Source organism: Streptopelia decaocto (assembly GCF_964273445.1).
Source record: "Streptopelia decaocto genome assembly, chromosome: 6".
Taxonomy (NCBI): Eukaryota; Metazoa; Chordata; class Aves; order Columbiformes; family Columbidae; genus Streptopelia; species Streptopelia decaocto.
In genome coordinates this window covers 28,758,278-28,780,440 of record NC_138660.1, presented here as the reverse complement: position 1 = coordinate 28,780,440, position 22,163 = coordinate 28,758,278, and the positions used below count along the sequence as shown (strand labels likewise).

At 45.6% G+C, this 22,163-nt stretch overlaps 1 protein-coding gene across 1 annotated transcript in view; it reads right to left on the bottom strand.

The window, feature by feature from the left end:
* Positions 1-1,074: 1,074 nt before the first annotated feature.
* BMPR2 (bone morphogenetic protein receptor type 2) overlaps positions 1,075-22,163 on the bottom strand; it is an 85,849-nt gene continuing 64,760 nt past the window's right edge. The window contains exons 7-13 of the mRNA XM_082057217.1: positions 19,605-19,719; positions 17,977-18,137; positions 16,161-16,308; positions 15,288-15,424; positions 10,966-11,138; positions 8,708-9,987; positions 1,075-6,880 (exon numbers count right to left, since the gene is read on the bottom strand). Coding sequence (XP_081913343.1) covers positions 6,630-6,880; positions 8,708-9,987; positions 10,966-11,138; positions 15,288-15,424; positions 16,161-16,308; positions 17,977-18,137; positions 19,605-19,719 — 2,265 coding nt within the window. The 3' untranslated portion in view covers positions 1,075-6,629. The remainder of the gene's footprint in view (positions 6,881-8,707; positions 9,988-10,965; positions 11,139-15,287; positions 15,425-16,160; positions 16,309-17,976; positions 18,138-19,604; positions 19,720-22,163) is intronic.

The window sequence follows — 22,163 nt, the reverse complement described above, 5'->3', positions numbered from 1 at the left end:
GGGGAGACCACACCTGGAATATTGTGTCCAGTTGTGGCCCCTCAGTTCCAGCAGGACAGGGAACTGCTGGAGAGAGTCCAGCGCAGCCACCAAGATGCTGAAGGGAGTGGAGCATCTCCCGTGTGAGGAAAGGCTGAGGGAGCTGGGGCTCTGGAGCTGGACAAGAGGACACTGAGGGGGGACTCATTCCTGGGGATCAATATGGAAAGGGGGAGTGTCAGGAGGATGGAGCCAGGCTCTTCTGGTGACAACCAGTGACAGGACAAGGGGCAATAGCTGCAAACTGGAACACAGGAGGTTCCACTTAAAGATGAGAAGAAACTTGTTCCCGGTGAGGGTGGCAGAGCCTGGCCCAGGCTGCCCAGGGGGGTTGTGGAGTCTCCTTCTCTGCAGACATTCCAACCCGCCTGGACACCTTCCTGTGTAACCTCATCTGGGTGTTCCTGCTCCATGGGGGGATTGCACTGCATGAGCTTTCCAGGGCCCTTCCGACCCCTGACATTCTGGGATTCTGTGAAAAGATGGGGCTTGTTTCTTGTTGGAAGGGAAGATTCAATACTTTCCTTCTGGTCAGGAAGGGAAGGTGACTTAGTGGGGGTGATATTCAGCTCTCAGCACCATTTTGCATTGATTTCCCTCTGTTCTCCACGCAAACAAGCACCCATGTCCTAAAGCCTCAGCAGCACTCGGGCCACGGAGCAATAACTCCTTCACACTTACACACAGGACATGAGGAAGATGAGATCTAATGAACGGCCTCACCTGTGCATGGGTGCGGTGTATCCACCATTTGTATGGTGTTCATCCCAGTTAACGGCTCGGCTTGAAGTTCGGCTGGAAAATGGGAACTGGAGGAAGAGCTCTTCATCGCAAGGTACAAAATCCCAGACAGCTCCTTCACCATGAAGTCAGGAGTTTGCAGATCACCAGGCAGTACAACAAAGGAGACAAGACCAGCTCCTGGTCCGGCCGCTCAGCTGCCATCGACCCAACGGGCTCCTCCGCTCATTCCTGGGCACACAACTTGTTACTCGTGGCCAATAATCCCATGAAAAACCCACAAAGGACCATGCTTTTTGTCATTAATACGATCTTTAATAAATGGAATAATGCACCATTTTACAGCAAGCCTTTTCTTTTAGACCTAAAGAATAGCCTTTTAAATGTTCTTAACCAATGTCTCTGTATCAATACAATCTCTTTATTTAGGTTTATATATAACAAAGCAATTCTTACAAGTATTCATAGAAAACTCTGTAGTGGCTTTAACGACGTCAGCTTTCATAGTGGCATCCACAGATGATTAAAAAACAAAAATTAGCTTTTCATTTCATACTCACACTGTTCCATGAAACACAACTTATACAGCATAGCAAGAGTATTGGGCAGCTTATACAAAAGAAATAACTGAAAGCAATTATTTATAAATTCATACATGATATTTCCTCAGTCGTTTGAGAGAAAAACCAAAAATACCCGTTAAGGAAAGGGTTCTGATGAGATTCCACATTGTAGGGTTTCTCCCCTCCTCCCCAGAAGGGCTCGCTGGGAAAGTGATGCTCTCTTTACAGTCTGTCGTAAGGAAAACGGCAGTTTCACATCGCCCCTAGAAATCAGTCTTTGCCATGTTCATTTTCCTCTTACTCTGCGTTAGGGGGAAAGGAACAGGAATTGTCAAATGTGATTCCAGCTTAGAGAAATGTGGCCAGAGCACACTTGCCTCTAGAGACAAAAAGCAGACAGGAAACATGACACACAAACCTCTTTAAATACATTGCAACAGCGCGGAAGAGAGAGAAGAGCCACGAATCGGGAAACCCAGGAGTGAGCAAGCAAAGCCAGCTGAACTTGGACTTGCCTGTTTGTTCTTGGGACTTTTCACAAACTATGGAAAACACTCTTTTCTTTCCTTCTGAATAACCGGGACTGAAGTGCGATACTTCACCACGCAGTTCTGAAGCGCCAAAGTGAACCAAGTGCTCTACAAAGAGACCTCGCGCATCTTTGCTGTCTCGAAAACCAAGTGAATGGGGCTACAAAAACTGCCGTGACACGAGGAAGTTGTAAAGGCCAATTATTTCTTGTATTATTGTAAAATAGTGGGCAAGACGTGGTGTGTGTGCTCCTGAATTCTCGCCCATAGGCTCCCGGCTGGTTCTGTCCCCTGCACCGGGGGCATTTCTGCCACCAGCTCCGGTCGGGATGGAGGAAACACCAACCAAGAGATGGGATTTGTTACTATTTCTCATCAAAACTGAACCTCTGTGGGAGGCTGGGATCAAAAAAGCATCTATTCCCACAGCTGGAGGTTTATACGGCGACGTAGAAGCCTAAAATGTAATTGGATTTCACGGACTGAAATGCTACGTTTAAACGGCAAACACACCCCGACCTACGGCTACTACCATAAAAATTATCACGGATGGAGTATTTTGGGTTATCTTTTGAAGAGAAATACCTTGAATTACGCAGCTTCTGATCACGTTTGTGACGGGCATTCCCAGCTCTAAGTCTGTGGTGGGAGATCCCTGGAATTGACACACAACGCGCCTACGCATCTAAACACATTTAAAAAGGAGGGTAATATACTGACCTGTTAAAACGGACAGTGGGAGACCAGGCGGGAAAATCTAAATAATCCAAATTTCTGCACAACACGAAGCCCGGTCTGTAATGCAGCTTTCATAGACTAATCAGCCCTATTGCAATTTGCTTTGATAAGCTGCTCCAAATTTGCCAATTAGACGTCAGGTCATGTATATACTACTATGCCCAGCAATTAAACCCAGCCTACTTCAGCAATGGGAACGCCCAGCATTGTTATACAAGCAAAAATTACAGCATAATTAATTTTTTCCTGTATTGACTAAACATGTGGATTTAAAAATTCTCCCTAATTAGGCTGGAACCTCCCATAATAACATTTCAATGACAGAATGGCTGCGATCTTTTGAATACACACCAAAAATGTATCATCTGAACGTGGACTTAGCGAAGTTACATCAGTGGACTATTGTTTGTAACATTAAAAGAAGGAACAGCATGAGAGCAAAACGCACTGGACACTCAAACTAAGGATGCAGAACACAAAGAGAAATGTTCTTGGTTTCTTGTAGCGATGTCAACATCAGTTGGGTTTCTGTTCAATCAGGGATTCCTTCCCCTTTAGCTGCGCAATTTAAGTGCGCCGTGGAGTTTCAATAAAGGCATTGTTAGTACTCACTGTTTCTCGCAGGAAGCTATAAGCAAACTCAGGGCAAGCGTTGCAGATAATCTGACTTGTAAATCTCAGTTTTAGAAGGAAATCGATGCGCCGGTCTGCTCGGACCAGCAGAACTCGCGTTCTGCACCCCGCGTTGTGCCATAGGAACAGGAAAGGAGACGATGCGGCCACCTAAGCACCAATTCTGGCTTCTGCTAACACGGCACTTTGTAAAACCAGGGAGATTGTGGCTTTTGGCTCATATATACAAACATCACCAATGTTTGCTCTAACATCTCACTTGAATTACACGTTATAAATTACTAGCGCAAATGTTCTACTCTTGCCTATTTGGCAGTGGCACAATTCATAGGTATTTACACTATCATTCTATTTTCATTTTGCTATATTGACCTCATCTGCAATATAAATGAGAAATTGATAGAAAATTATCAACTTTCATCATTATCCTTTTTTCTTAAAAGAAAAATAACACAAAGGAATAAAACACATTTGTCTCCCCTGTTGATAGGACATTTATCAACTATCCACGTGTCTGATCTGTAGAATTCTCTCTCTTACATGTATTTTGTTTGGTTACGGATGATTCCCCGTGGTATGAAATATCATTCAATATCATTTAATTGACAGAGCAAGTATTCTGTGGAGATTGGATTATGGGCTGTAAGCAACAAAACAAACACAAGGGCATTACTAAGTTCAGTATTAAAACCAAACTGCTAATCTGATCTCATCCAGCTGTGCAGAATGACAATATTTTAGTACCTACTTAAGAGTTTGTTTTGACTGACCCTTAAAAATAAACAGGTTTTCTCTATTTAATCGACACGATCCTTTGTGATCAAGTACATCTTTCTGTCATAGCTCAAACAATATTTATCCGTGGTAGATTACAAAGCCAATGCTTTCTACTACTGATAACTCATCCCAAAGGCCTTCCAGCGAGTGATGGAAATAAAGGCAAAGTAAGTACTGTTTGCTTTAAGAATATTTAAGGAAAACTGCAGAAGAACATGTTCACCTGGTGTTAAAATGAGTTGGGTTGCATTGAGCGTAAAAAGTTGGGTTTCTTACAAAGGCTTGGCCTACAAAGTCAGGCTTGGCAGAGAGGAGCAGAACACAAGTCCCTGTTCTCACCCCAGAGAGTTTCAAGTTAGACAAGAGCGTCCTAAATCCACTTTTCAGCCCACGTTCTAAATGCCAAAGGATGAGACGTGCGAGGGAAAGCAAAATGTCACGGGACAGGAGCGAAAACGTCGAGCATGTGCGGAACAGCGACCCTCAGAACCAGCGCTCCCCGGGACCGGACGGACATCTGGGACAACAGCTGGGGGGCAAGAGGCCACATGGAACCCCCAGAGTGAACGTAAAGCCAAACCACAGAAAGGCTGTATTCTTGAAGAGAGGAGATGTATATAAATGTATTTATATGGGCACGTAACAGAATTACGACGTGAACCGGTGCTCTCATGGCTCGTACTTCTACACCTACACTTAAGCCAAGTCGGGGTTTGTAGAGTTATCTCTTGGAGATATCTGGGAGAATCTAAGAAACGCTAAGAAGCTTTACACGAGAAAACAAGCGCAGCTGAGCATAAACAAGGGAGTTTGGGAAACAGCAAGAACCAGATGTGTTCTGCCAGCTGGATCGTCACATAGAGAAGAACAGGGCGGGCAGTTTGGTAACGATGGAACAGCAAGGAAACAAACGGGCTGGCGAGCGCAGAGCCCGCGGAACAGACCTTCTGCCTTCCATCATCGCCACGTCTCACATCAGCTGAGAAACCATTCCCGGTACCAAACACTGACATAGGTAGTCTTCATCTAAAGAGTTTTTACTGAAGTGTTTTCAATCAGAAAATAATATTTCTCAGGTGGAAGGAGGTGCTGAACAATAGGGAAATTCATTTTCTTTCCGCAGACGGTAAAGCCGATCGTTCGGAAAAGGGTAAGGTTTACTTGAGATGGTCAAAACCAATCCTTCTCAATAGATAGCACATTCATGCTTCCCGACACCTAAAATCAATGTGCATACAAACTGAAAGAAGGCTCGAAGCAGAGGGAAAAACCCCCAGCCCTCCCGCGCCAACGCTCGTAGCCATGAATTTTAAAAGCATGCAATACATTTCAACAAGACGATCGAGGGGCTCTAAAAACTCTGAGGGGAGGACGAGTTTCAGCTCAGCAACAACAGTCCCTTAGGATGCACCCACCTGCACAAGTACTCAAGTTGATTTCACCCCAGATTGTCTGGAAGGAGGTAAATCAGGAAAGGTTTGGGACACGTTACAAAACTGGATTGTGCCACTTAAGATTCATAATTTTTCCTCCGTGTAAACAAAGTATGTTGGCAACCTGTCTTCACTGGAGCTTTTCAGTATGACAGGGATTAAGATTGCTGAATAAAATGTGGTTTTCAGTGATCTAAATAAGGTTTTACATAAATACAGGGGGTGAAACCGCACACAAAATAAAATGGAGAAGATGGCTGACACTATTTCCTTACATTTGTTCAACATTTTGTTATTCAGAACTTCACGGGCTGGCATCTACTACTATGAAGAAAACGCATTTTGCTTTGGAAGGATCAAAGGAAAGGTACCGAGCTTGGATTTTTTTGCCGTCGTTCCTTTTTAAAAGCCCTTTGAAGCCGGGGCAAATTCACGCATTGTCGCCTCAGAGCACAATGTGATGGCAGCAGCCGCTCTGGGCCGGCTGCGCCTGCAAAGTCCGGTGGCGAGCGGCCGACGGCTCGGCTGTGCGGGCAAAACGAACCAAAACGAACCAAAACGAAAGGGGAACGTGTGGCAGTTTGAGAAACACGCTTTTCAATAAAGCATCCTGTGAACTAGAGACTATTGCACATTTCAACATGACACAAGAAAAACAGGGGCTCAAAAGAGAATACACTTTGTAACATAGAAATACACAGACTAGCTTGTGCACAGAAATCAAAACATGGTTACGAGACACCACTGCAGTCAAACCTGTCTTAGAGTCTGCTTAGGATCTTAGTGACCTTAAGAAACTGGTCCAAACTGATTATCAGCGATACTTTCTTTTTGTTACTTTTTTTAAAAAAATATTTTGAGACCACATTTTTGATACACATATATATATTCTGTGGTCAAAACAGACAGACTTAACTTTAGCGATACTAAATAAAAGTGCAAAAAACGTTCGAAAAACCAAAACGAAATAAAAAAATATGGAAGCATAAGCTAAAAATTTTCTGCATAGCTGAAATCTATTTAAAGCGAGTCCTTGGTAGGGGTTGCTGACAGGAGGAGAAAGCAGTTTTTTCAAATGTCTTCTGCGTGTTTGTCTCAAAGAACGCAAAAAAAAAAAACCCAAAACAAACCAAAACAACCGAAAAAAAGGTCATTTCTGGGCATTTTAAAGTGTTTCACAGGCAGTTGACTCCCGCGTCCTTGGACACCATGGTGGTGGCGGCGCCGCCCTCGGCCAGGTACACGGCGGTGCTGGACTTGGGGGGCAGCGCCCGCTCGCTGCCGTTGTTGTTGACCTCGCCGGGCAGCGGCTCGGTGGAGATGACCCACGTGGAGGGACGCCAGCGCTTCAGCGAGTACGGGGTTTTCACGCGTTTCTTGATCTTCTCTCCCGAGCCCGATTTGCCGTCCTGCGAGGAGTCACCTACTGAAGGCGAAACAAAGAGCAGGAAAGAGTATCAGGAGGAAGGTAAAGGTGGAGTGGGGGGTCCGGGGTTGTTATCACGCAAAACAGAACAAAAGAACAAAATCTTATCAGACAAAAGCAACTGCAGCAGAGGCACCACAGGTGTATCGGCTACAGCAGCTGCCAAAAAAACAAGGGGTCAGATTCTGTTCTCTGTCAGAAATTAGGCTGAGGGAGCTGGGGCTCTGGAGCTGGAGAAGAGGAGACTGAAGGGGGACTCATTCATGGGGATCAATATGGAAAGGGGGAGTGTCAGGAGGATGGAGCCAGGCTCTTCTCGGTGACAACCAGGGACAGGACAAGGGGCAATGGGTTCAAACTGGAACACAGGAGGTTCCACTTAAATATGAGAAGAAACTTGTTCCTGGTGAGGGTGGCAGAGCCTGGCCCAGGCTGCCCAGGGGGGTTGTGGAGTCTCCTTCTCTGCAGACATTCCAACCCACCTGGACACCTTCCTGTGTAACCTCATCTGGGTGTTCCTGCTCCATGGGGGGATTGCACTGGATGAGCTTTCCAGGGCCCTTCCAACCCCTGACATTCTGTGATACTTCAGCAAAGTAATTTGTAGTACCTTGAATGCACATTGGCATCAAACAGCAGAATCAGCATTTGACATTTGAGGGGCTTTTGCAATCATAGTATCTTATGTTACCTGTAATGGGAGGTACAAAAAAGCATCGCTACTACAGGACAGCAAAGGCTAAACTTTTAATAGCATAATTAAATCACAGGTCCCCTCATCCTACCTCACCTGGCTGAGCCTTTCACCTGGAGACAAAACGGCCCATTCACTGTTAAGATCCTAAGTCAGGATTTGGTACACTGGGTTGCAAAACTGTCAAAACCAACCTTAATCGTGGTAAAATTTCAGCCGTAGAAATCCAGTTGTTAAAAAACCTTTCACTGTTCATGACCTTCAAACCCTTTCTTCTAACTTAAGCTTCAAATAAAGTTACTGCAATAATCTTTTTTCCTTACCCCAATAAGATTTCAACTCAAGTCAACATGTTAAGACAATTTTAGAAATTACGGTTTCCTACTTAAAAGGAAGGCTGAATATTCGACTACATTTCTTGGAAGATCTGCTCTGGTTTGTTTCTAAGCCTTTTCTTTCCAAACATACCTGGCACCCCAGATTATTTCACTAGTATTACAGTGTCTGTCTCAACATAGTCAGAGGTTTGCAAGCACCTTTCAGAGACAAAGAAATAAAAGACATTTGTCTCCGCTGTCGACAGTACAGGGGAAAAGCAGGGAATAAAGCAGGGAATAAAGCAGGGAATGCCCAGCCATCCGTCTGGGCTGGGATCATACAAATCAGTTGCTTTAAAAGTAACGAAGCGTATAAGGAGTTATTATAATAAATTATTTTAATCAATGCCTCTTAGAAGCAGCTGCTCTTCAGAGAATGAGGAAAAGGAAAAGAAGCTATAATGTGGCCATGAAGAAATAGGAAGCTTTTTCAATTTGCTTTGCAGCTGCCAAGGTAGGTGCCTGGCAAGGAATAATGATGGCTAGAAATCACTTCCTAGAGCCAGAGTAGACAGGTTATAAATGGGCAGATTTATTGCACATATGTGGATGGAAGATAATGACCTAGTTGATGGAGACAGGGGTTTATCGAGAAGATTGAAATTGTACCGATAGAAATTAAATTTATATGGGATTTAGTAAGTATGCTTTGAGGAGGGACAGGAGAGACAGAAGTACTTTCTATACAAGCACATACACATGGTTATCAAGTAAAAAAGTGTCAGGTTAAACTGTTCCCGTCCTGCAGACACTTACACTGCACGCTACCGCTGTCCAAAGCGTTTGTGGCTGAGAGATCCAGCGAGTTGGGCCTCTGCGCCCTCCTGGGCTGGCTCTGCCCGGGGTTCCTGGCCACGCTCGGGACGCTGCCCGTGGCCGCGTCCTGCATGGGACAGGGGTTGCTGTTGTTGTTGTTGGCGTTTGTCCGGCCGCCCTCCAGCGGGCGCTCCCTCCTGTCGACCAGGCGGTCCAGAACGCCTTCGTCATGGCCAACCTGCTGCTCCCGCCTCAGCAGGGGCTCGTGCTCGTCGGGGCTTGAGTTAATATTCAGTCGACTGTCCTCTCCGCTGAACTGGTTCTGGAGCATCTCCTGGGCCCTCTGCACCACCAGGCTGGCCGTCTGGCCCGACGGCACCGTGCCGTTGGTGTACTGCGTCGTGCCCGCGTGGGGGTTCACGCCGTGGCCTCTTCCCGCCACCCCGTTCACGGTGACCGTCACGACGTGAGGCTCTGCGGCATTGATAGTGTTCATCTTGGCGACGCCTGTTTCCACTTGCTTCAAGTTGGATTTGTGCTTGCCACCAAATTTTAACCGCGGCTCCTTTGTTGAATTTTTGGTGTTCAGGGGGAGGCTGGTAGGCCTTTTCGGAAGGTTCTGTTGCTTGGGTAGAGGATAGACCTGAGCAGATGGGACATCGGGAATCAAACACGCCTGACCGTTGCCAGCTTGCGTGAAGTCCTGCTGTCCTGTCACCTCTACCGCAAGTTTTATCAGCGGATAAAGCAAGCTGGAACTCGTGCTGCTGAGCGGATCTGGCCCGCTGAACTGCTTCAGTGAATGTTCCATCAGGTTCTCATCAGAGCTTTCCTTCAGGTTCTTATCCACTTCTTTTGGATCCAATTTATTTGTCTCTAAGTCCTCCTCTGTGAGCTGCAGACAAACAGGGGTGGGCCCACCCGGCTGCAGGACGTTTGTAGGACGTAAGTTTGTTTCATCCGAATAAGGCATTTCGGAGATGGTGGTCATGCCAGTGCTGGGAGTGAGGCCGGTTGTGTTGGTGGTGGTGGTGTTGGTGGACAAACTGGTGATGCTTGTCTCAGGACTGGGGATGCGAGCTTGTGCTTGCTGCCGCTCATAGTTAATGGAGTTCCTGTTCTTTTCCCCCAAAGTCAATGGTGTAGTGGACACCGAATGTTCAGAAGAAATGTTCTTCACGATGCTGTCAGTGTGGTGGATTGAATCCTCAATGTAGGAAGAGGAAGAGTAATCCGGATATGGCCTTATCTTGGATACACGCTTATGATGCGACAGATTCCTTTAAGGAAAAATAAGTGATATTAAGACCACAGATGTAAAAATCGCCTAATATTATGATGCCTCTCATTTAAGAGAGCTGAATGTCTTTTCCTTTCTTTTCATGCATAAACTAAGGACAGATACAGTACCAACTGAGATCTTTCAGTAACTCCCTTGAAAAGTCCTGAGCAGTAGAAAATTGTTTTTGCTAGGACAGCAGTTTTGTTATGGGTTTTATCTATACAACTAAATCAGATAACAGGAATTTTCTTCTATTTGTCCAATATGCTGTCGGTCCAGTTCCCTGCTCAGGAACTGCCCTGGTAGCAGAGAAGTGATGCTGAAGGAGGGCGGCAAGAACCCAACATAAAAGTCACAAGGTCCTAAGCCACGAAAAAATCTATTATTCAAACAATTTAGGTAGTCTACGATTTGAACTTAATTTTTTTGATTACTGCCACATAGAGCAACAGTGCTCTTCTCTCAAAGCCAGATCTCTAGTGTGTACTATTAAGCACTAAGGTCAGCTCTGCAAATTCTCACTCCCTCTGGATTATACATAAGCAGAGAACGTGCATCATTTCTCTCACCGGGGTCAGAATAACCACGACTTAAACGATGCCCCTGCGGTTCTTTAACTGAAAAGCTACAGGATTGAGAATCAATGATTTCCTGAACTCGCGTTGCCTGCAAAACGACAGTTTTTAGAAGAACGTTTTAAAAAAGAAGCTCCATGCATCGTTTAGCAAGAGTCCTTAAAGACGATGCTCTTTGGATATTCGCGAGCCTATCTGGACTGTTTGCCTATGCTCAGATGAAAAGGCCGCTCTGTGAGCAGTACAGGTGTTTACATAAAAGCCGCCTGAACTCCAGGGACACACGGGAGATCTGAGGAACGCGAGCCACGGGGCTCACGCCATTCGACGCCCTGATGCGAGGAGCTCAGGTAACGCACACCCACGCCACGTGGCGGACACCAAACCTTTGCTCGTCTTACCGCTCGTTCTGCATGGCAGTTGACATAGGGTTGACCGTTGGACTAACGGATTTATTTCTCTCCCAAATCATCATGAGTTCTGCCATCCTCTCCTCAGCACACTGGGCTGTTAGTCGAGCTTCAGCATCTTGATCCCAACAGTCTTCGATTGTTTCTTTGAGAGACCTCACAGCCTGCCAGGAGACAAACAAAACCCCTTGATCCTAAATTATTTTGCCTTTATATTGTGTTTCTAATTTACTGGCTTATGACAGCATTCTGTATGCCTGAAAATAGACACAAGCTGGTGAGAAAGAGAAATGAAAGAGACACGTTTTCATACAAGCTTGTTTACCCTAAAGCCAGCAATATGCAGGACTCATCCTACCACACACACCCACCAACCAGGAGGACAATTATTGAGGAAAAGGTACATTCCTGGTGTGGGTGCAGCCTCCAGCCAGCCTGCTCTGACGAGTGCACGCTCAGCTCTGCCCTGCATTATGGAAACGGGGTGCTAAGGACCGAGGATGCTGTGGCAATGCTGTCGGCGTTATCCTCATAGCACAGCTCCTGGTCCCTGCCTCGCTTCCCCGCGCAAACACCACGGCCTTGCTCGTGCCATCGCGCTTTTCTTCCTCTGCTTGCTGCTGTGACATCCCAACGAGCGGGGAATCTACCCGCGCTACGGGATGAGATTCTTGCCGCCCTCTGGGATGGCACTGTGGCGGAATGGTGCGGCCAGAGCTCAGGAGCCCCAAAATGTGCTGCCGTATGGTCAGCGGCCGGGACAGGAGACAGCGGAGGTGCTGAGCACCCAACGCTTCGGCTTCCGCGGCACTGAGTGCCGAGCACAGGCAGACACGGAGCGGCCCCTGCTGCCAATCTGTGGACACATGGAACATCCCACATAAAATCACAGAATAGTCTGGACTTGAGTGAGTCACAATTTCGATCTCTCTCTAAGGCAGCAGACGACCTGCTCTGTCTGGCCATTTCACAGTATCACAGTATGTTTGGGATTGGAAGGGACCTCAAAAGCTCATCCAGTCCAATCCCCCTGCTGGAGCAGGAACGCCCAGGTGAGGTCGCACAGGAACATGTCCAGGTGGGTTTTGAATGTCTCCAGGTAAGGAGACTCCACAACCCCCTGGGCAGCCTGTTCCAGGCTCTGCCACCCTCACTGAGAAGAAGTTTTTTCTCAAATTTAAGTGGAACCTCTTGTGTTCCAGCTTGATCCCATTACCCCTTGTCCTATCATTGTTTGCCACCGAGAAGAGCCTGGCTCCATCCTCCTGACACTCGCCCTTTATATATTTATAAACATTAATAAGGTCACCCCTCAGTCTCCTCCAAACTAAAGAGCCCCAGCTCCCTCAGCCTTTCTTCATAAGGGAGATGCTCCACTCCCTTAATCATCTTTGTTGCCCTGCGCTGGACTCTCTCCAGCAGTTCCCTGTCCTGCTGGAACTGAGGGGCCACAACTGGACACAAGATTCCAGGTGTGGTCTCCCCAGGGCAGAGCAGAGGGGCAGGAGAACCTCTCTGACCTACTGACCACCCCCTTCTAACCCACCCCAGGTACCATTGGCTTCCTGGCCACAAGGGCCCAGTGCTGGCTCATGGTCACCCTGCTGTCCCCAGGACCCCCAGGTCCCTTTCCCTACGCTGCTCTCTAACATGTAATTTCCCAACCTATACTGGAACCTGGGGTTGTTCCTGCCCAGGTGCAGGACTCTACACTTGCCCTTGTTAAATTTCATCAGGTTATTCCCCGCCCAGCTCTCCAGCCTGTCCAGGTCTCTGATGGCAGCACAGCTTCCAGTGTGAGCCACTGCTCCCAGCTTGGTGTCATCAGCAAACTTGCTGACAGTCACTCTATTCCCTCGTCCAAATCATTGATGAATATATTGAATAATACCGGCCCCAGTACTGCCCCCTGAGGCACTGCACTAGATACAGGCCTCCAACTAGACTCCGCACCATTGACTACCGCTCTCTGGCTTCTCTCCTTAAGCCAGTTTGCAACCCACCTCACTACTCTATTGTCTTTGCAAGACTCTCCCCTACAGGTTTCAGCAGCAGTAAATTTACCCGGTGTTTAATTTAGTGTTGTCTGCCCTCCAGCAGATCCTTTCCTTTTGATGTTTTAAGGATCATGAAAGGAGCGCAGTGACTGACGGCTGTGTGGATAGTTCACAAAACTGAAGTTCTAAAGCTTCACGTTTCCCACAGTAATGTGTTTTCTATTAATTTCAGGTTCAAAGAGATCTGTATGAAAACGCACTATTTACAAGTTCTAGCACTCATTAGAAAAAGATAGAAGGGACAGAAAATCTGCATTATTCTATTACTCCATTAATATCCTTCAGTCCTGACTGTTGGAGTCGAGCTTGGGCCCTGCTTTGGCTTTGGATAACGAGACATGAACGCTGCTAACCTCCCAACTCAGTTTACAGCCTTCAGTTAGTTTATTCACATCATCTGCTGAGATTGTTGACTTATACTGTGAAAAATAAACTGCTGTGAAGGTCTGTATCGCAGCGCACATATTCCAGAAGCAGACCTGCTGCGTAGGTAATCACAAATTTAGGATTCCACATCTTTCGAGTGCCTTAATTATGTGACCTAAAAAATAAAACATGGCTTTTTATTTGTATTTCTCAAATGAAAAGGGTAAATACATTTCTCTAATAGATGGATTTGCATGGAAGTGTCATAACCCAAGGTGTCAGCACAGCTTTAAATCACAGCCCGAAGTCTTTTCTCCCATGCATTAGACAGGAGGGGTCAGAGCTGGCCCCAGGGGGTTCTCTGCGCTGAGTTTTCTCGGGTACCTGCTCAGCTGTTTTCCTGGACTGCAGCGGGGGGACCGGATTGTTTGAAACCCAGGAGAGAAATACAGATAATTTATTTATTCTTCTTCTCTCTTAAAGAAATGGTGTAGATCCATTCTTAGAGCTGGGCTTATCATCATCGTCATTATTCTTTCGCATTTTTGCAAAAAGAAGTGCCAACACAAAGAACACGTTAGGCAGTTTGATATGGGGATCATTGCTAATCAAGCTGGAGTCTATCAGCTTGTTAAAACGGCAGTCTGCAAACCAGCCTTCTTAAAGTGGGTTAGTCACAAGTGTCTCCAAAAAGAGCTGTTGAGCCCGGTTCTTCCAACACTGCGTTTGCCAGCATGGCTACAGTTAAAACACATTTCCTGTGTAGTTTGGGTGTGGATCTTTTTTCCTCCCTCCGCCGACGGGCTGGCCAAAACTGTCTAATAAAGAACCTCTCCGTGAAGCTCGCAACTCGGTTCCAACACATTTTACGACAGAGTTAATCCTGGAGGCGATGCTCCGTTCCGTGTTCACACGTGTTGGCGGGCACGGCCGAGGCCTCGGGCTGCCGGGATCCCCACCAGCAAAGCCTCTGCAGACCCAGGGGCAGAAGGCCAGGACGGGAATAACTAGAAGGATCTTTTTGAATGAGAGTCAAATATGTTATTTTCATACTATCAAGCTCCTGTAGCTGAAAACAAGTTCCCAGGTGGGACCCAGGAACTGTTTGCATCTCGTTTTGCTGTAATAAAAGACAAAGCGCTCCACGGAGCCGAGGGATCTGGCGTTACCTCGGCTTTGCTGCAGAAAGAAACAACCTCCTGCCCGACTTGCCGTTGCTTGTTGGCCTGCAGCAGCAAGCGAGGCTCCAAGCCACAGCTACACTAATTCACTGCAACAAACAACATTACGAGGCTCATAGTCCCGAAAATCAAAATTGCAGAACAAACGAAGCCATAGAAGATTTCTACTGTAGTTATGCTGAAATGATTGCGAGAGGCTGCAGCCTCTGCAAATTCCGAAGACTATACAACTTCAGTAGAAGTTTATGACAGTGTTTATAGATTTTGGGTTTGGAAGAGTATATTTACGCTTTTGCCAATTATTTTAGGGTGTTATTAGTTTATAAAAGGTAGAAAATGCCTTTGCGTTTCTCATCCAGAGAACAAGTTTCTCACCCAGAAAACATAAGGCCACTTCATGCATAATACTATGGATACTGTCCAACAATTAATACAACACGTTACCTTCTGTGTATCACACTTCAGCATCTGATAATAATCATGGTATTATACTTTTCCTTAAAAGAAATCTAGCTTTCGTGTCAATGTGTTTTTAAAAACCTTAAGTCAATATTTAAGAAGTCCAGACAGAAGCAGCTCTCAATCCTTAAATACTAACAAAAATTCTAAAAGAAAAAAAACACATTCAAAAATTGCTTTTAAGAAGCAATCGCTTTTAATCAGCAGTATCTGATTAAATGATTGTTTCTTTGAAAATATTTTGTCTCACCAGACTGTTCTCCTTCCAGGCTTCCGGGAATTTTGGTCTTTGCTTCTCTCTAGACACCAAGACTTGCATGTCTTCAAAAGTGGGATGGTTTCCGACTTCTGTCTGGAAAGCCATCTGGTACTCTGGCACGGATTCCCCTGTTAGCAAAAGGAAGAAAGGAAAATATATCACAGATCAAAAGGCGGATCGAGGGCTTTCAGGTGATGAAAGGTTGTATCCAAGTTGCTGTCTATCGATATGTTCTCCACTTGTCCCCAAAGTCTGACTTAAGCTGAATGAGCTGCAAATGAACTAAGTGCTGTTGAGCTCAGAGGACAGCGTCCGATCCGCTCCCGATGCTGTATCTTCAGAAGGGGATGGTGGCTGCGACACAATCTCGCACGTTTAATTTTGCAAGTCTACTTCCTTTTGGTTTATGTTACAGGTACGGAGGATTTCCCTGAATTTTCAGTGTCAGCAGCATAAATAAAAGTACAACTGACTAAAGGCTGCATGAAATCACAGCACTTTCCCATCCCTTCTTTCAGGAGGAAAGTCTGAAAGACACTTCAGGCACTTTTCTCAACTCTAAGAACTGAAAGTATCACCTCTGCCATCAGCCCAACTCTCCATGTTTGCAAACTCTGGGCAATAACAACGATAATGCTCAAATTGCACTTGCCATGGGGCTTAAGCAGGTAATTTAAAATCTTTCAGCAAGAACCATGAACCCAGAAATACCCTGTCCAGGCAACCAGCACCGTGAACACTAGATGGCACCGACTTAATGGCAAAACCATTGAGAAAACTGTTCTTCACTGTAAAAAGCCAAGCCTGGGAAGTAGCTGATAACACTTTCTACTACTCCTACTGGTTTTTCCAGTTTTTAGTTACCTGGGAAGAGGTCAGTACATCTCATAAATATCTCCCAGTAGATAAGGCCCAGCGCGTACATATCGACTTGTTTCAAAGCGGATTCGCAGTCCCTCAAGTTCACTGCTCCTTCCAGCACTTCTGGGGCCATGTAGCGGATTGTGCCCACCTGGAAAAACACAAAAGCAAAGCTTCAAATCCGGGAGCAACTTCCAAATTACATTTCTTGTGGGTTTTTTTTTTTCCCTAATACCTCATTTTGGATGTTTTCTACTGTTTAAGAAAACGCGGTTCTCTTCTAATCGGTTCTAGACTCGTATCGGGAGCCTAGTCATAATAAAATCCTTCCCCTACTCTCTCATTTTTTTGTATGTTCCAAAACAAAATGATTTTGTGCTTTACACGCAATACTATATAGCAGAAACTTTTCCTTTTCGTGAAATGTCTCTGTCGAACGCCACGGTGCGTATCCTCATGGAGGAGGAGGATGCCGAGCGAGGAAGAACTTGTTCTGTTTATTCCTGGACTGTCGGCAAGAGCCTTAGACAACATCTATTCATTTCCACTTGGAAATACGTTCAATTACAGCAATTGCTCGGCAGGACTTGTAGGGCAGTATTTTGGCACAGGGCTGTTCCATATCCCTGCGTTTCAACCAGCGGTTTCTCTGAGTCTTTGGTCAGGAAGGGGAGATCCACAAAGAGGACCAGTGCACCAGGTGTTCTGGGTGTAGCACTTTCTAATGGAAGGTGATTAGCACTGCAAAGCACATTTTTGGAAAGAAATATAAAGGTTTTATGTAAAAGCACAAAGGCAACAGACAAATATACTGAACCAGTAGGGACTTCCGCTCTGTTTAAAACAGTCTCACTGTATTTCAGCATATTCAGGTGTCAGTGTATTTATGCTTATGCTAGAAGAAAACAACAACACAAACCACTCTCTGAATCGAAGCATCGTAAAAGAGAAAGCTCAAGAAACCAGTTCCTTCTTTCCGCCCAGAATCCATTCTATCCCACTCCTAGCAGATGTTTCCCCAATCTGTTCCTTAAATTCATCGAGTGATGCAAATCCTACATTGCCTTCCTCAGCAGCCCGTTCCAGACCTTGGCTGCCTGCTACAGATTACAAAGGTGTCGTCACTAACCTCAATTTCCCCTCCTACAACGCAACCCCATTGCCTCTTGTCCCAACCACACTGAATGCAAACCGTTGATTCCTTTCTCTTTGTAGCAGCTGTTTACAGATTTGTCTTTGCTTCCCCAAGCAACCCTTATTCTTTCCTCTCTTCCCACAAGGGAATGTTTCCGACATCCCCTGTGATTCCATCCCTGTTCTTTCTCGGTTGGTCCATGTCTTTCTACGTGCACTTACTCTCCCAGATGTTCCCACTTAAATCAGAAAACTGCAGGTGACACATAGAGAAAGGGTTGTAGGATGCAGTATGTCACTGTTTTGGAAAAATAACACCAAACTCACTAAAGAATGTTTGCTCTTCAGCTCATCCTCGCAGTGCAAGGCTAAAGGGACTTGTACCGCATCATTGCAACCAAACGCACCTCGCATCCCTTCCTAACTGACAACACTCCAGCCTCCAGGGCTGCCAGTCTAATGATTTCAAAATGCTACATCTGCTTTTGAGCGTTTTGAGAACAAAGACGGTTTCTTCCCATCAAGGTTTCAGCCACTTCTTGCTCATGTTGCAGCGATTCCTCCCTTACGGGAATTGTTCCAACTCACCGTTCACCTTGTAACACCAAACCCAACTATCTTGCAGTGTTACTCCCACCCTAGTTTGTCTCGCTGTACACGCTGGTGGATCCCGGTGTGCGCTCACCTCGCTGATGGCTGCATTGTCCTCCTCGCCCGGGCGCACCAGTCTGTTTCCAGTTAACTTCATGGAGAGCCCAAAGTCGCTAATGACACACGTTCCATCGTTCTTCACCAGTACGTTGCGGCTGTTCAGGTCACGGTGCGATATTGCAGGTTTGTAATGGTCTGTTTGGACACACGCAAGTGCCTGTTACTAGTTGAGCAGTTCTACTGTTTGGCAAAGTGAGAGAACCTCATTATGTCTGCTCAGCTATTACAAACAGAAAATCAACTTATCTTTTAGAAAACCAACATTTCTGCTTCTTTGTAATGAGCTCCACATTACGCTATCTATAGAAAACTGACTGGCATTCAGAGTTGCACAGTATCTACACAATATATGGGTCTACTGCTACATACAGTTTTAGTGTTTGCCAAGAAGCTCCTTTCCAAGGGATATTTCCGTGTGATTTTGGCAGGGGAGACACTGTGTACTGAAGCACAGAGCTGCTGCCACAGCCTCCACAGCCCCTCCAAACGCTCTCACATCCACACTCCTGTGTCAAATGCGGCACCAATATTTACATTACGATTGGAATCGGCACCTATTCAGAAGGTATGTGGACAATATTGTTCCAGAGAGTCTGAACATGTTCATCTTGCAAGGGATCTGATCTTTTCCAAAGAATAATCTCAGTCGCTCCTAGCTGACACGCAATGGATTTTGTTAGTAAAGCAGCCAGCACTACAGAACCGGTTTTACTGTGGAATTTATTCTAGTCCACGAGTCCCTCCCCAGCATTCGCAGCCCAGCTGATGGCTGTCTCCTCCTTGTGATGGCAGGTTTACACATTTGCTGGCTGCTGATGGACACACCTGTCTGCACATTCCGAAATGACGACGTTAAGATGAGAGCTGCAGTTTCAACGGCACATAAGAACACTGATTTAGATATTTTCAGTCTTACACTTTGAACAGCATCTTCGGCTGACATTCTTTGCTAGACTTGATGCTTAACGTTTGAGATACACAGCTTGGAATTTTAATCCAAACAGTAGCACCTTAACAGAGAATTAATGATACCACCCTTTTATTTAGCACCAAAAAGCTAACACTTCAGTGCCAGGCCATTTTCTGCAGCCTGATACATCACAGATCAGGATATCTGCTTTATAATCACGCTATTTCAGCTGCTGAAATGCTGGCTTAAGCACATAAACAGAAATATAAAGATATGAATCACTCTGTTGTCACATCCAGTGCTCTAACAGAACACTAAGAGTCCAGCAGTATCGTTTCTACACAGCGAAGACTCAGCCTTAGACAAAAGAAAAAAAGAGAGATATATGATAAATAAAACTACAGTGGACTTAGAAGATTTAATCATGTCTCTTTGCGTATACAGTTCGCACACAAAGGAAAAATCGCTTGTGTCTGAACTGCAAACACAAACACAGTGCTCCATCTGTTGGAGGCAGACACGCCGTGCCGTGGGCCTGCAGCCGCGGGTCGCCATGGTACGGCGGCACCGCTGACTCCTCAGCGTCATTTCCTACTGTACGTAGTCTCGCAGACAAAAAAAAAACCCCAAAAGGCAGGAATCTGGTACCTGATAGAGATAAGAGAGTGTCTCGGCAGCCCTTCCGGCCTTACCTCCGCGGGGCAGCTCCGTGTGCAGGTAGGCCAGGCCCCTCGTTATGGAGTGCGCCAGTCGACAGGAGCTCACCCAGTCGCTTGTGTGGAGACTCAAATATTTGCACAAAGAACCCTAAACAAGCAAACAAACCTGGGTTAAAAGCACTGTCCGGTTGAGTAATTCCAAATCTTTAGGAAAGTTAGTTTTATCTATGTGATCCTGCTAACTGCTTCTGTGTTTACCCAGATGTCTTAAACCACAACATTGGACCAAAATGTCATTGATTTCTAGCGCTGCCATTTGGTTTATCTGGAGAAGTGGAACAGAAGATTTATCGCAGAATAACAAGGATTGCCTTTTAGGAATAATGATGTTCACTATAAAACAAAGCATCCACTTGATTTACTCTTCTGCAAAAGTCCTGTTGAACAACAGAGGAAGAAAGACCAGCCGGGGACACTGAACCACGGCACCTACGGCAGGACCCTCCACAGCCCTCACCTGCTGCAGTCCATTCATGCATCAAAACAAAAAACACAGGTAATTCAGAATAGGAGCCAGTCCGCAGACACTGAAGAAACAAGGAAAAACAACCTCATGTCCCCCTTTGCTTGAAAGAGTGGAAAATATGGGATTTTTTAGTAATTTGCTGGGGAATCTCTAAGAAAAGCAGAAGAAAGGTGTCAACTACGAGGTGTTCTAGAAACCAATGTGAACACGAGCCAGCCTGCGAACTCTGGCACCTCTGAGCCACTGCTGTCACATCGTCCCCAAGGACCGTCAAGGCCGTTTGCACAAACTGCACCTCCGCGTGTGAAGAACGAGTTGTCCAGTTGTCTCTGCACGCATATTCCAATACAATTATGAATACGAACTACCCTGGGTTTGCCCCTTTAGATCTATAGTCTTAAAGATGGATAATTTCTTGTCAGAGTGGCCACTGAAAACGCTTTATTGTGAAATGGGTGATGTAGTGTTTGGTTCAAGACAACGTGGTGTGCGCCATCGCAGCCCCTAGGGCGGTGTGACCCGTGTCTGGTTCAGCTGCATGAACACAAAAACCAGCATTTGAAGTGACCGAAGCATCGGGCAGAACAAGGAACCCTTAAATCAATAACCTCCTCGGCGAACACACAGACCAGAAGTCACTCATGCAGGTTTGCACAAGCCTTTTTTTCCCCACATTGTTTAATATGGACTTCAATTAGATTTTGGTAATTAAAAAAAACAAAATAAAAAAGAGCTGAGAATCCACCTAGAAATTAAAGAATCTTACTTATTTTTCTTATTATTCAAAGCTTTTGAAATAATATAAATGCTGGATTCTGAGCTACACGAGGGACAGGGGTTCGTGCTCACAGTGAAGTTCAATAGAAATGAAAAGTTTTAGTCCAGATTTAGAGAGATGTGTATTTAATTATTCATGTCACAGTCACGAGTTACACGTTAAATTGGGGACATCTGTTCTGCTTATAACTTTTGATAAAAGCGATGTTTTTGTTTTAACAATCATAAGATTCTATGCGTGGCTCTCAACCATTTTTCTATTGTTGTAACTGTCTGACCACCGGGGGGAACAGCTCTGTGACTATTCCGTATTTCCTGCTACGTTATCCCTTGCAACTTACTCAGTGCTTGTTCACCTGAGCACCATCTGAACGGCACGATGATTGATAAATAAACCTTTCCTTACTTGTTCGCCTACTTTCTTTGCTCTGAAGGCACGTTTGGATGACACCACAGTTTGGGTCAAACCTCTCTGTCCTGCTTTCACCAAGAACCACCTTCTGTGTGAAAATGTTCTGGTTTGCGTGTTCCCGTTTCCAAGGAGGAGAGGATTTCCAGGGAGAACAATGTTTTGGACGGGGAGTATTTCACTTAACATGCGGTGCAGGTTACTCCTCGTTGAGCTGAGATGGTCCCAGTCTGAAGGGCGCGATTCCCTCCCAGCACAGACCACGCTGGGCATTAATTCCACCTGCTGGGCGCCTTCCCAACCACCAGCAGATTGATTTTAGACCAATCTTGCTGTTCTTAATATCATCTTGATAGCAGAAGCCTCATCTGTGCGTTAACGCTCATTCCTCGGCTCTGCGACCTCTCCTCAGGTGCCACCGCTTGCAAACTGACGCGATCAACGTGTTCTCAGTTAAAGGTTTCTCTTAAGATACTCTTTATATATAATGTTGCCTTAAATTTGCATATCTATGTATATACATGGCCACATTTGACTTTCAACACAAGCGTACAGCCAGAGCCTGAAGCACCCTAAGACAGGCCATTGCTATTGCTATTTATTACTGTTCTGTTACTTTTGTCCTACTGTCCCCATAACAAACCAGGCTTCAGCCGTCACCTTTACATTTGCAGCTACTGAATGAGGTCCTAACTACCAAAACAACTACCAAAACAGAGACATAATGTTTTAATACTCAGAAGTTTTAAATCTCTTAAATTATTTTGAAGTAAAAATGACTCTTCAAATTCTGCCCTTGAACATTGCACAGTTGCCTAAAAATAACCTGCACCGTAACCAAGAGCAAATACTACGGCCAAGAATTTGTAAGACTACATTT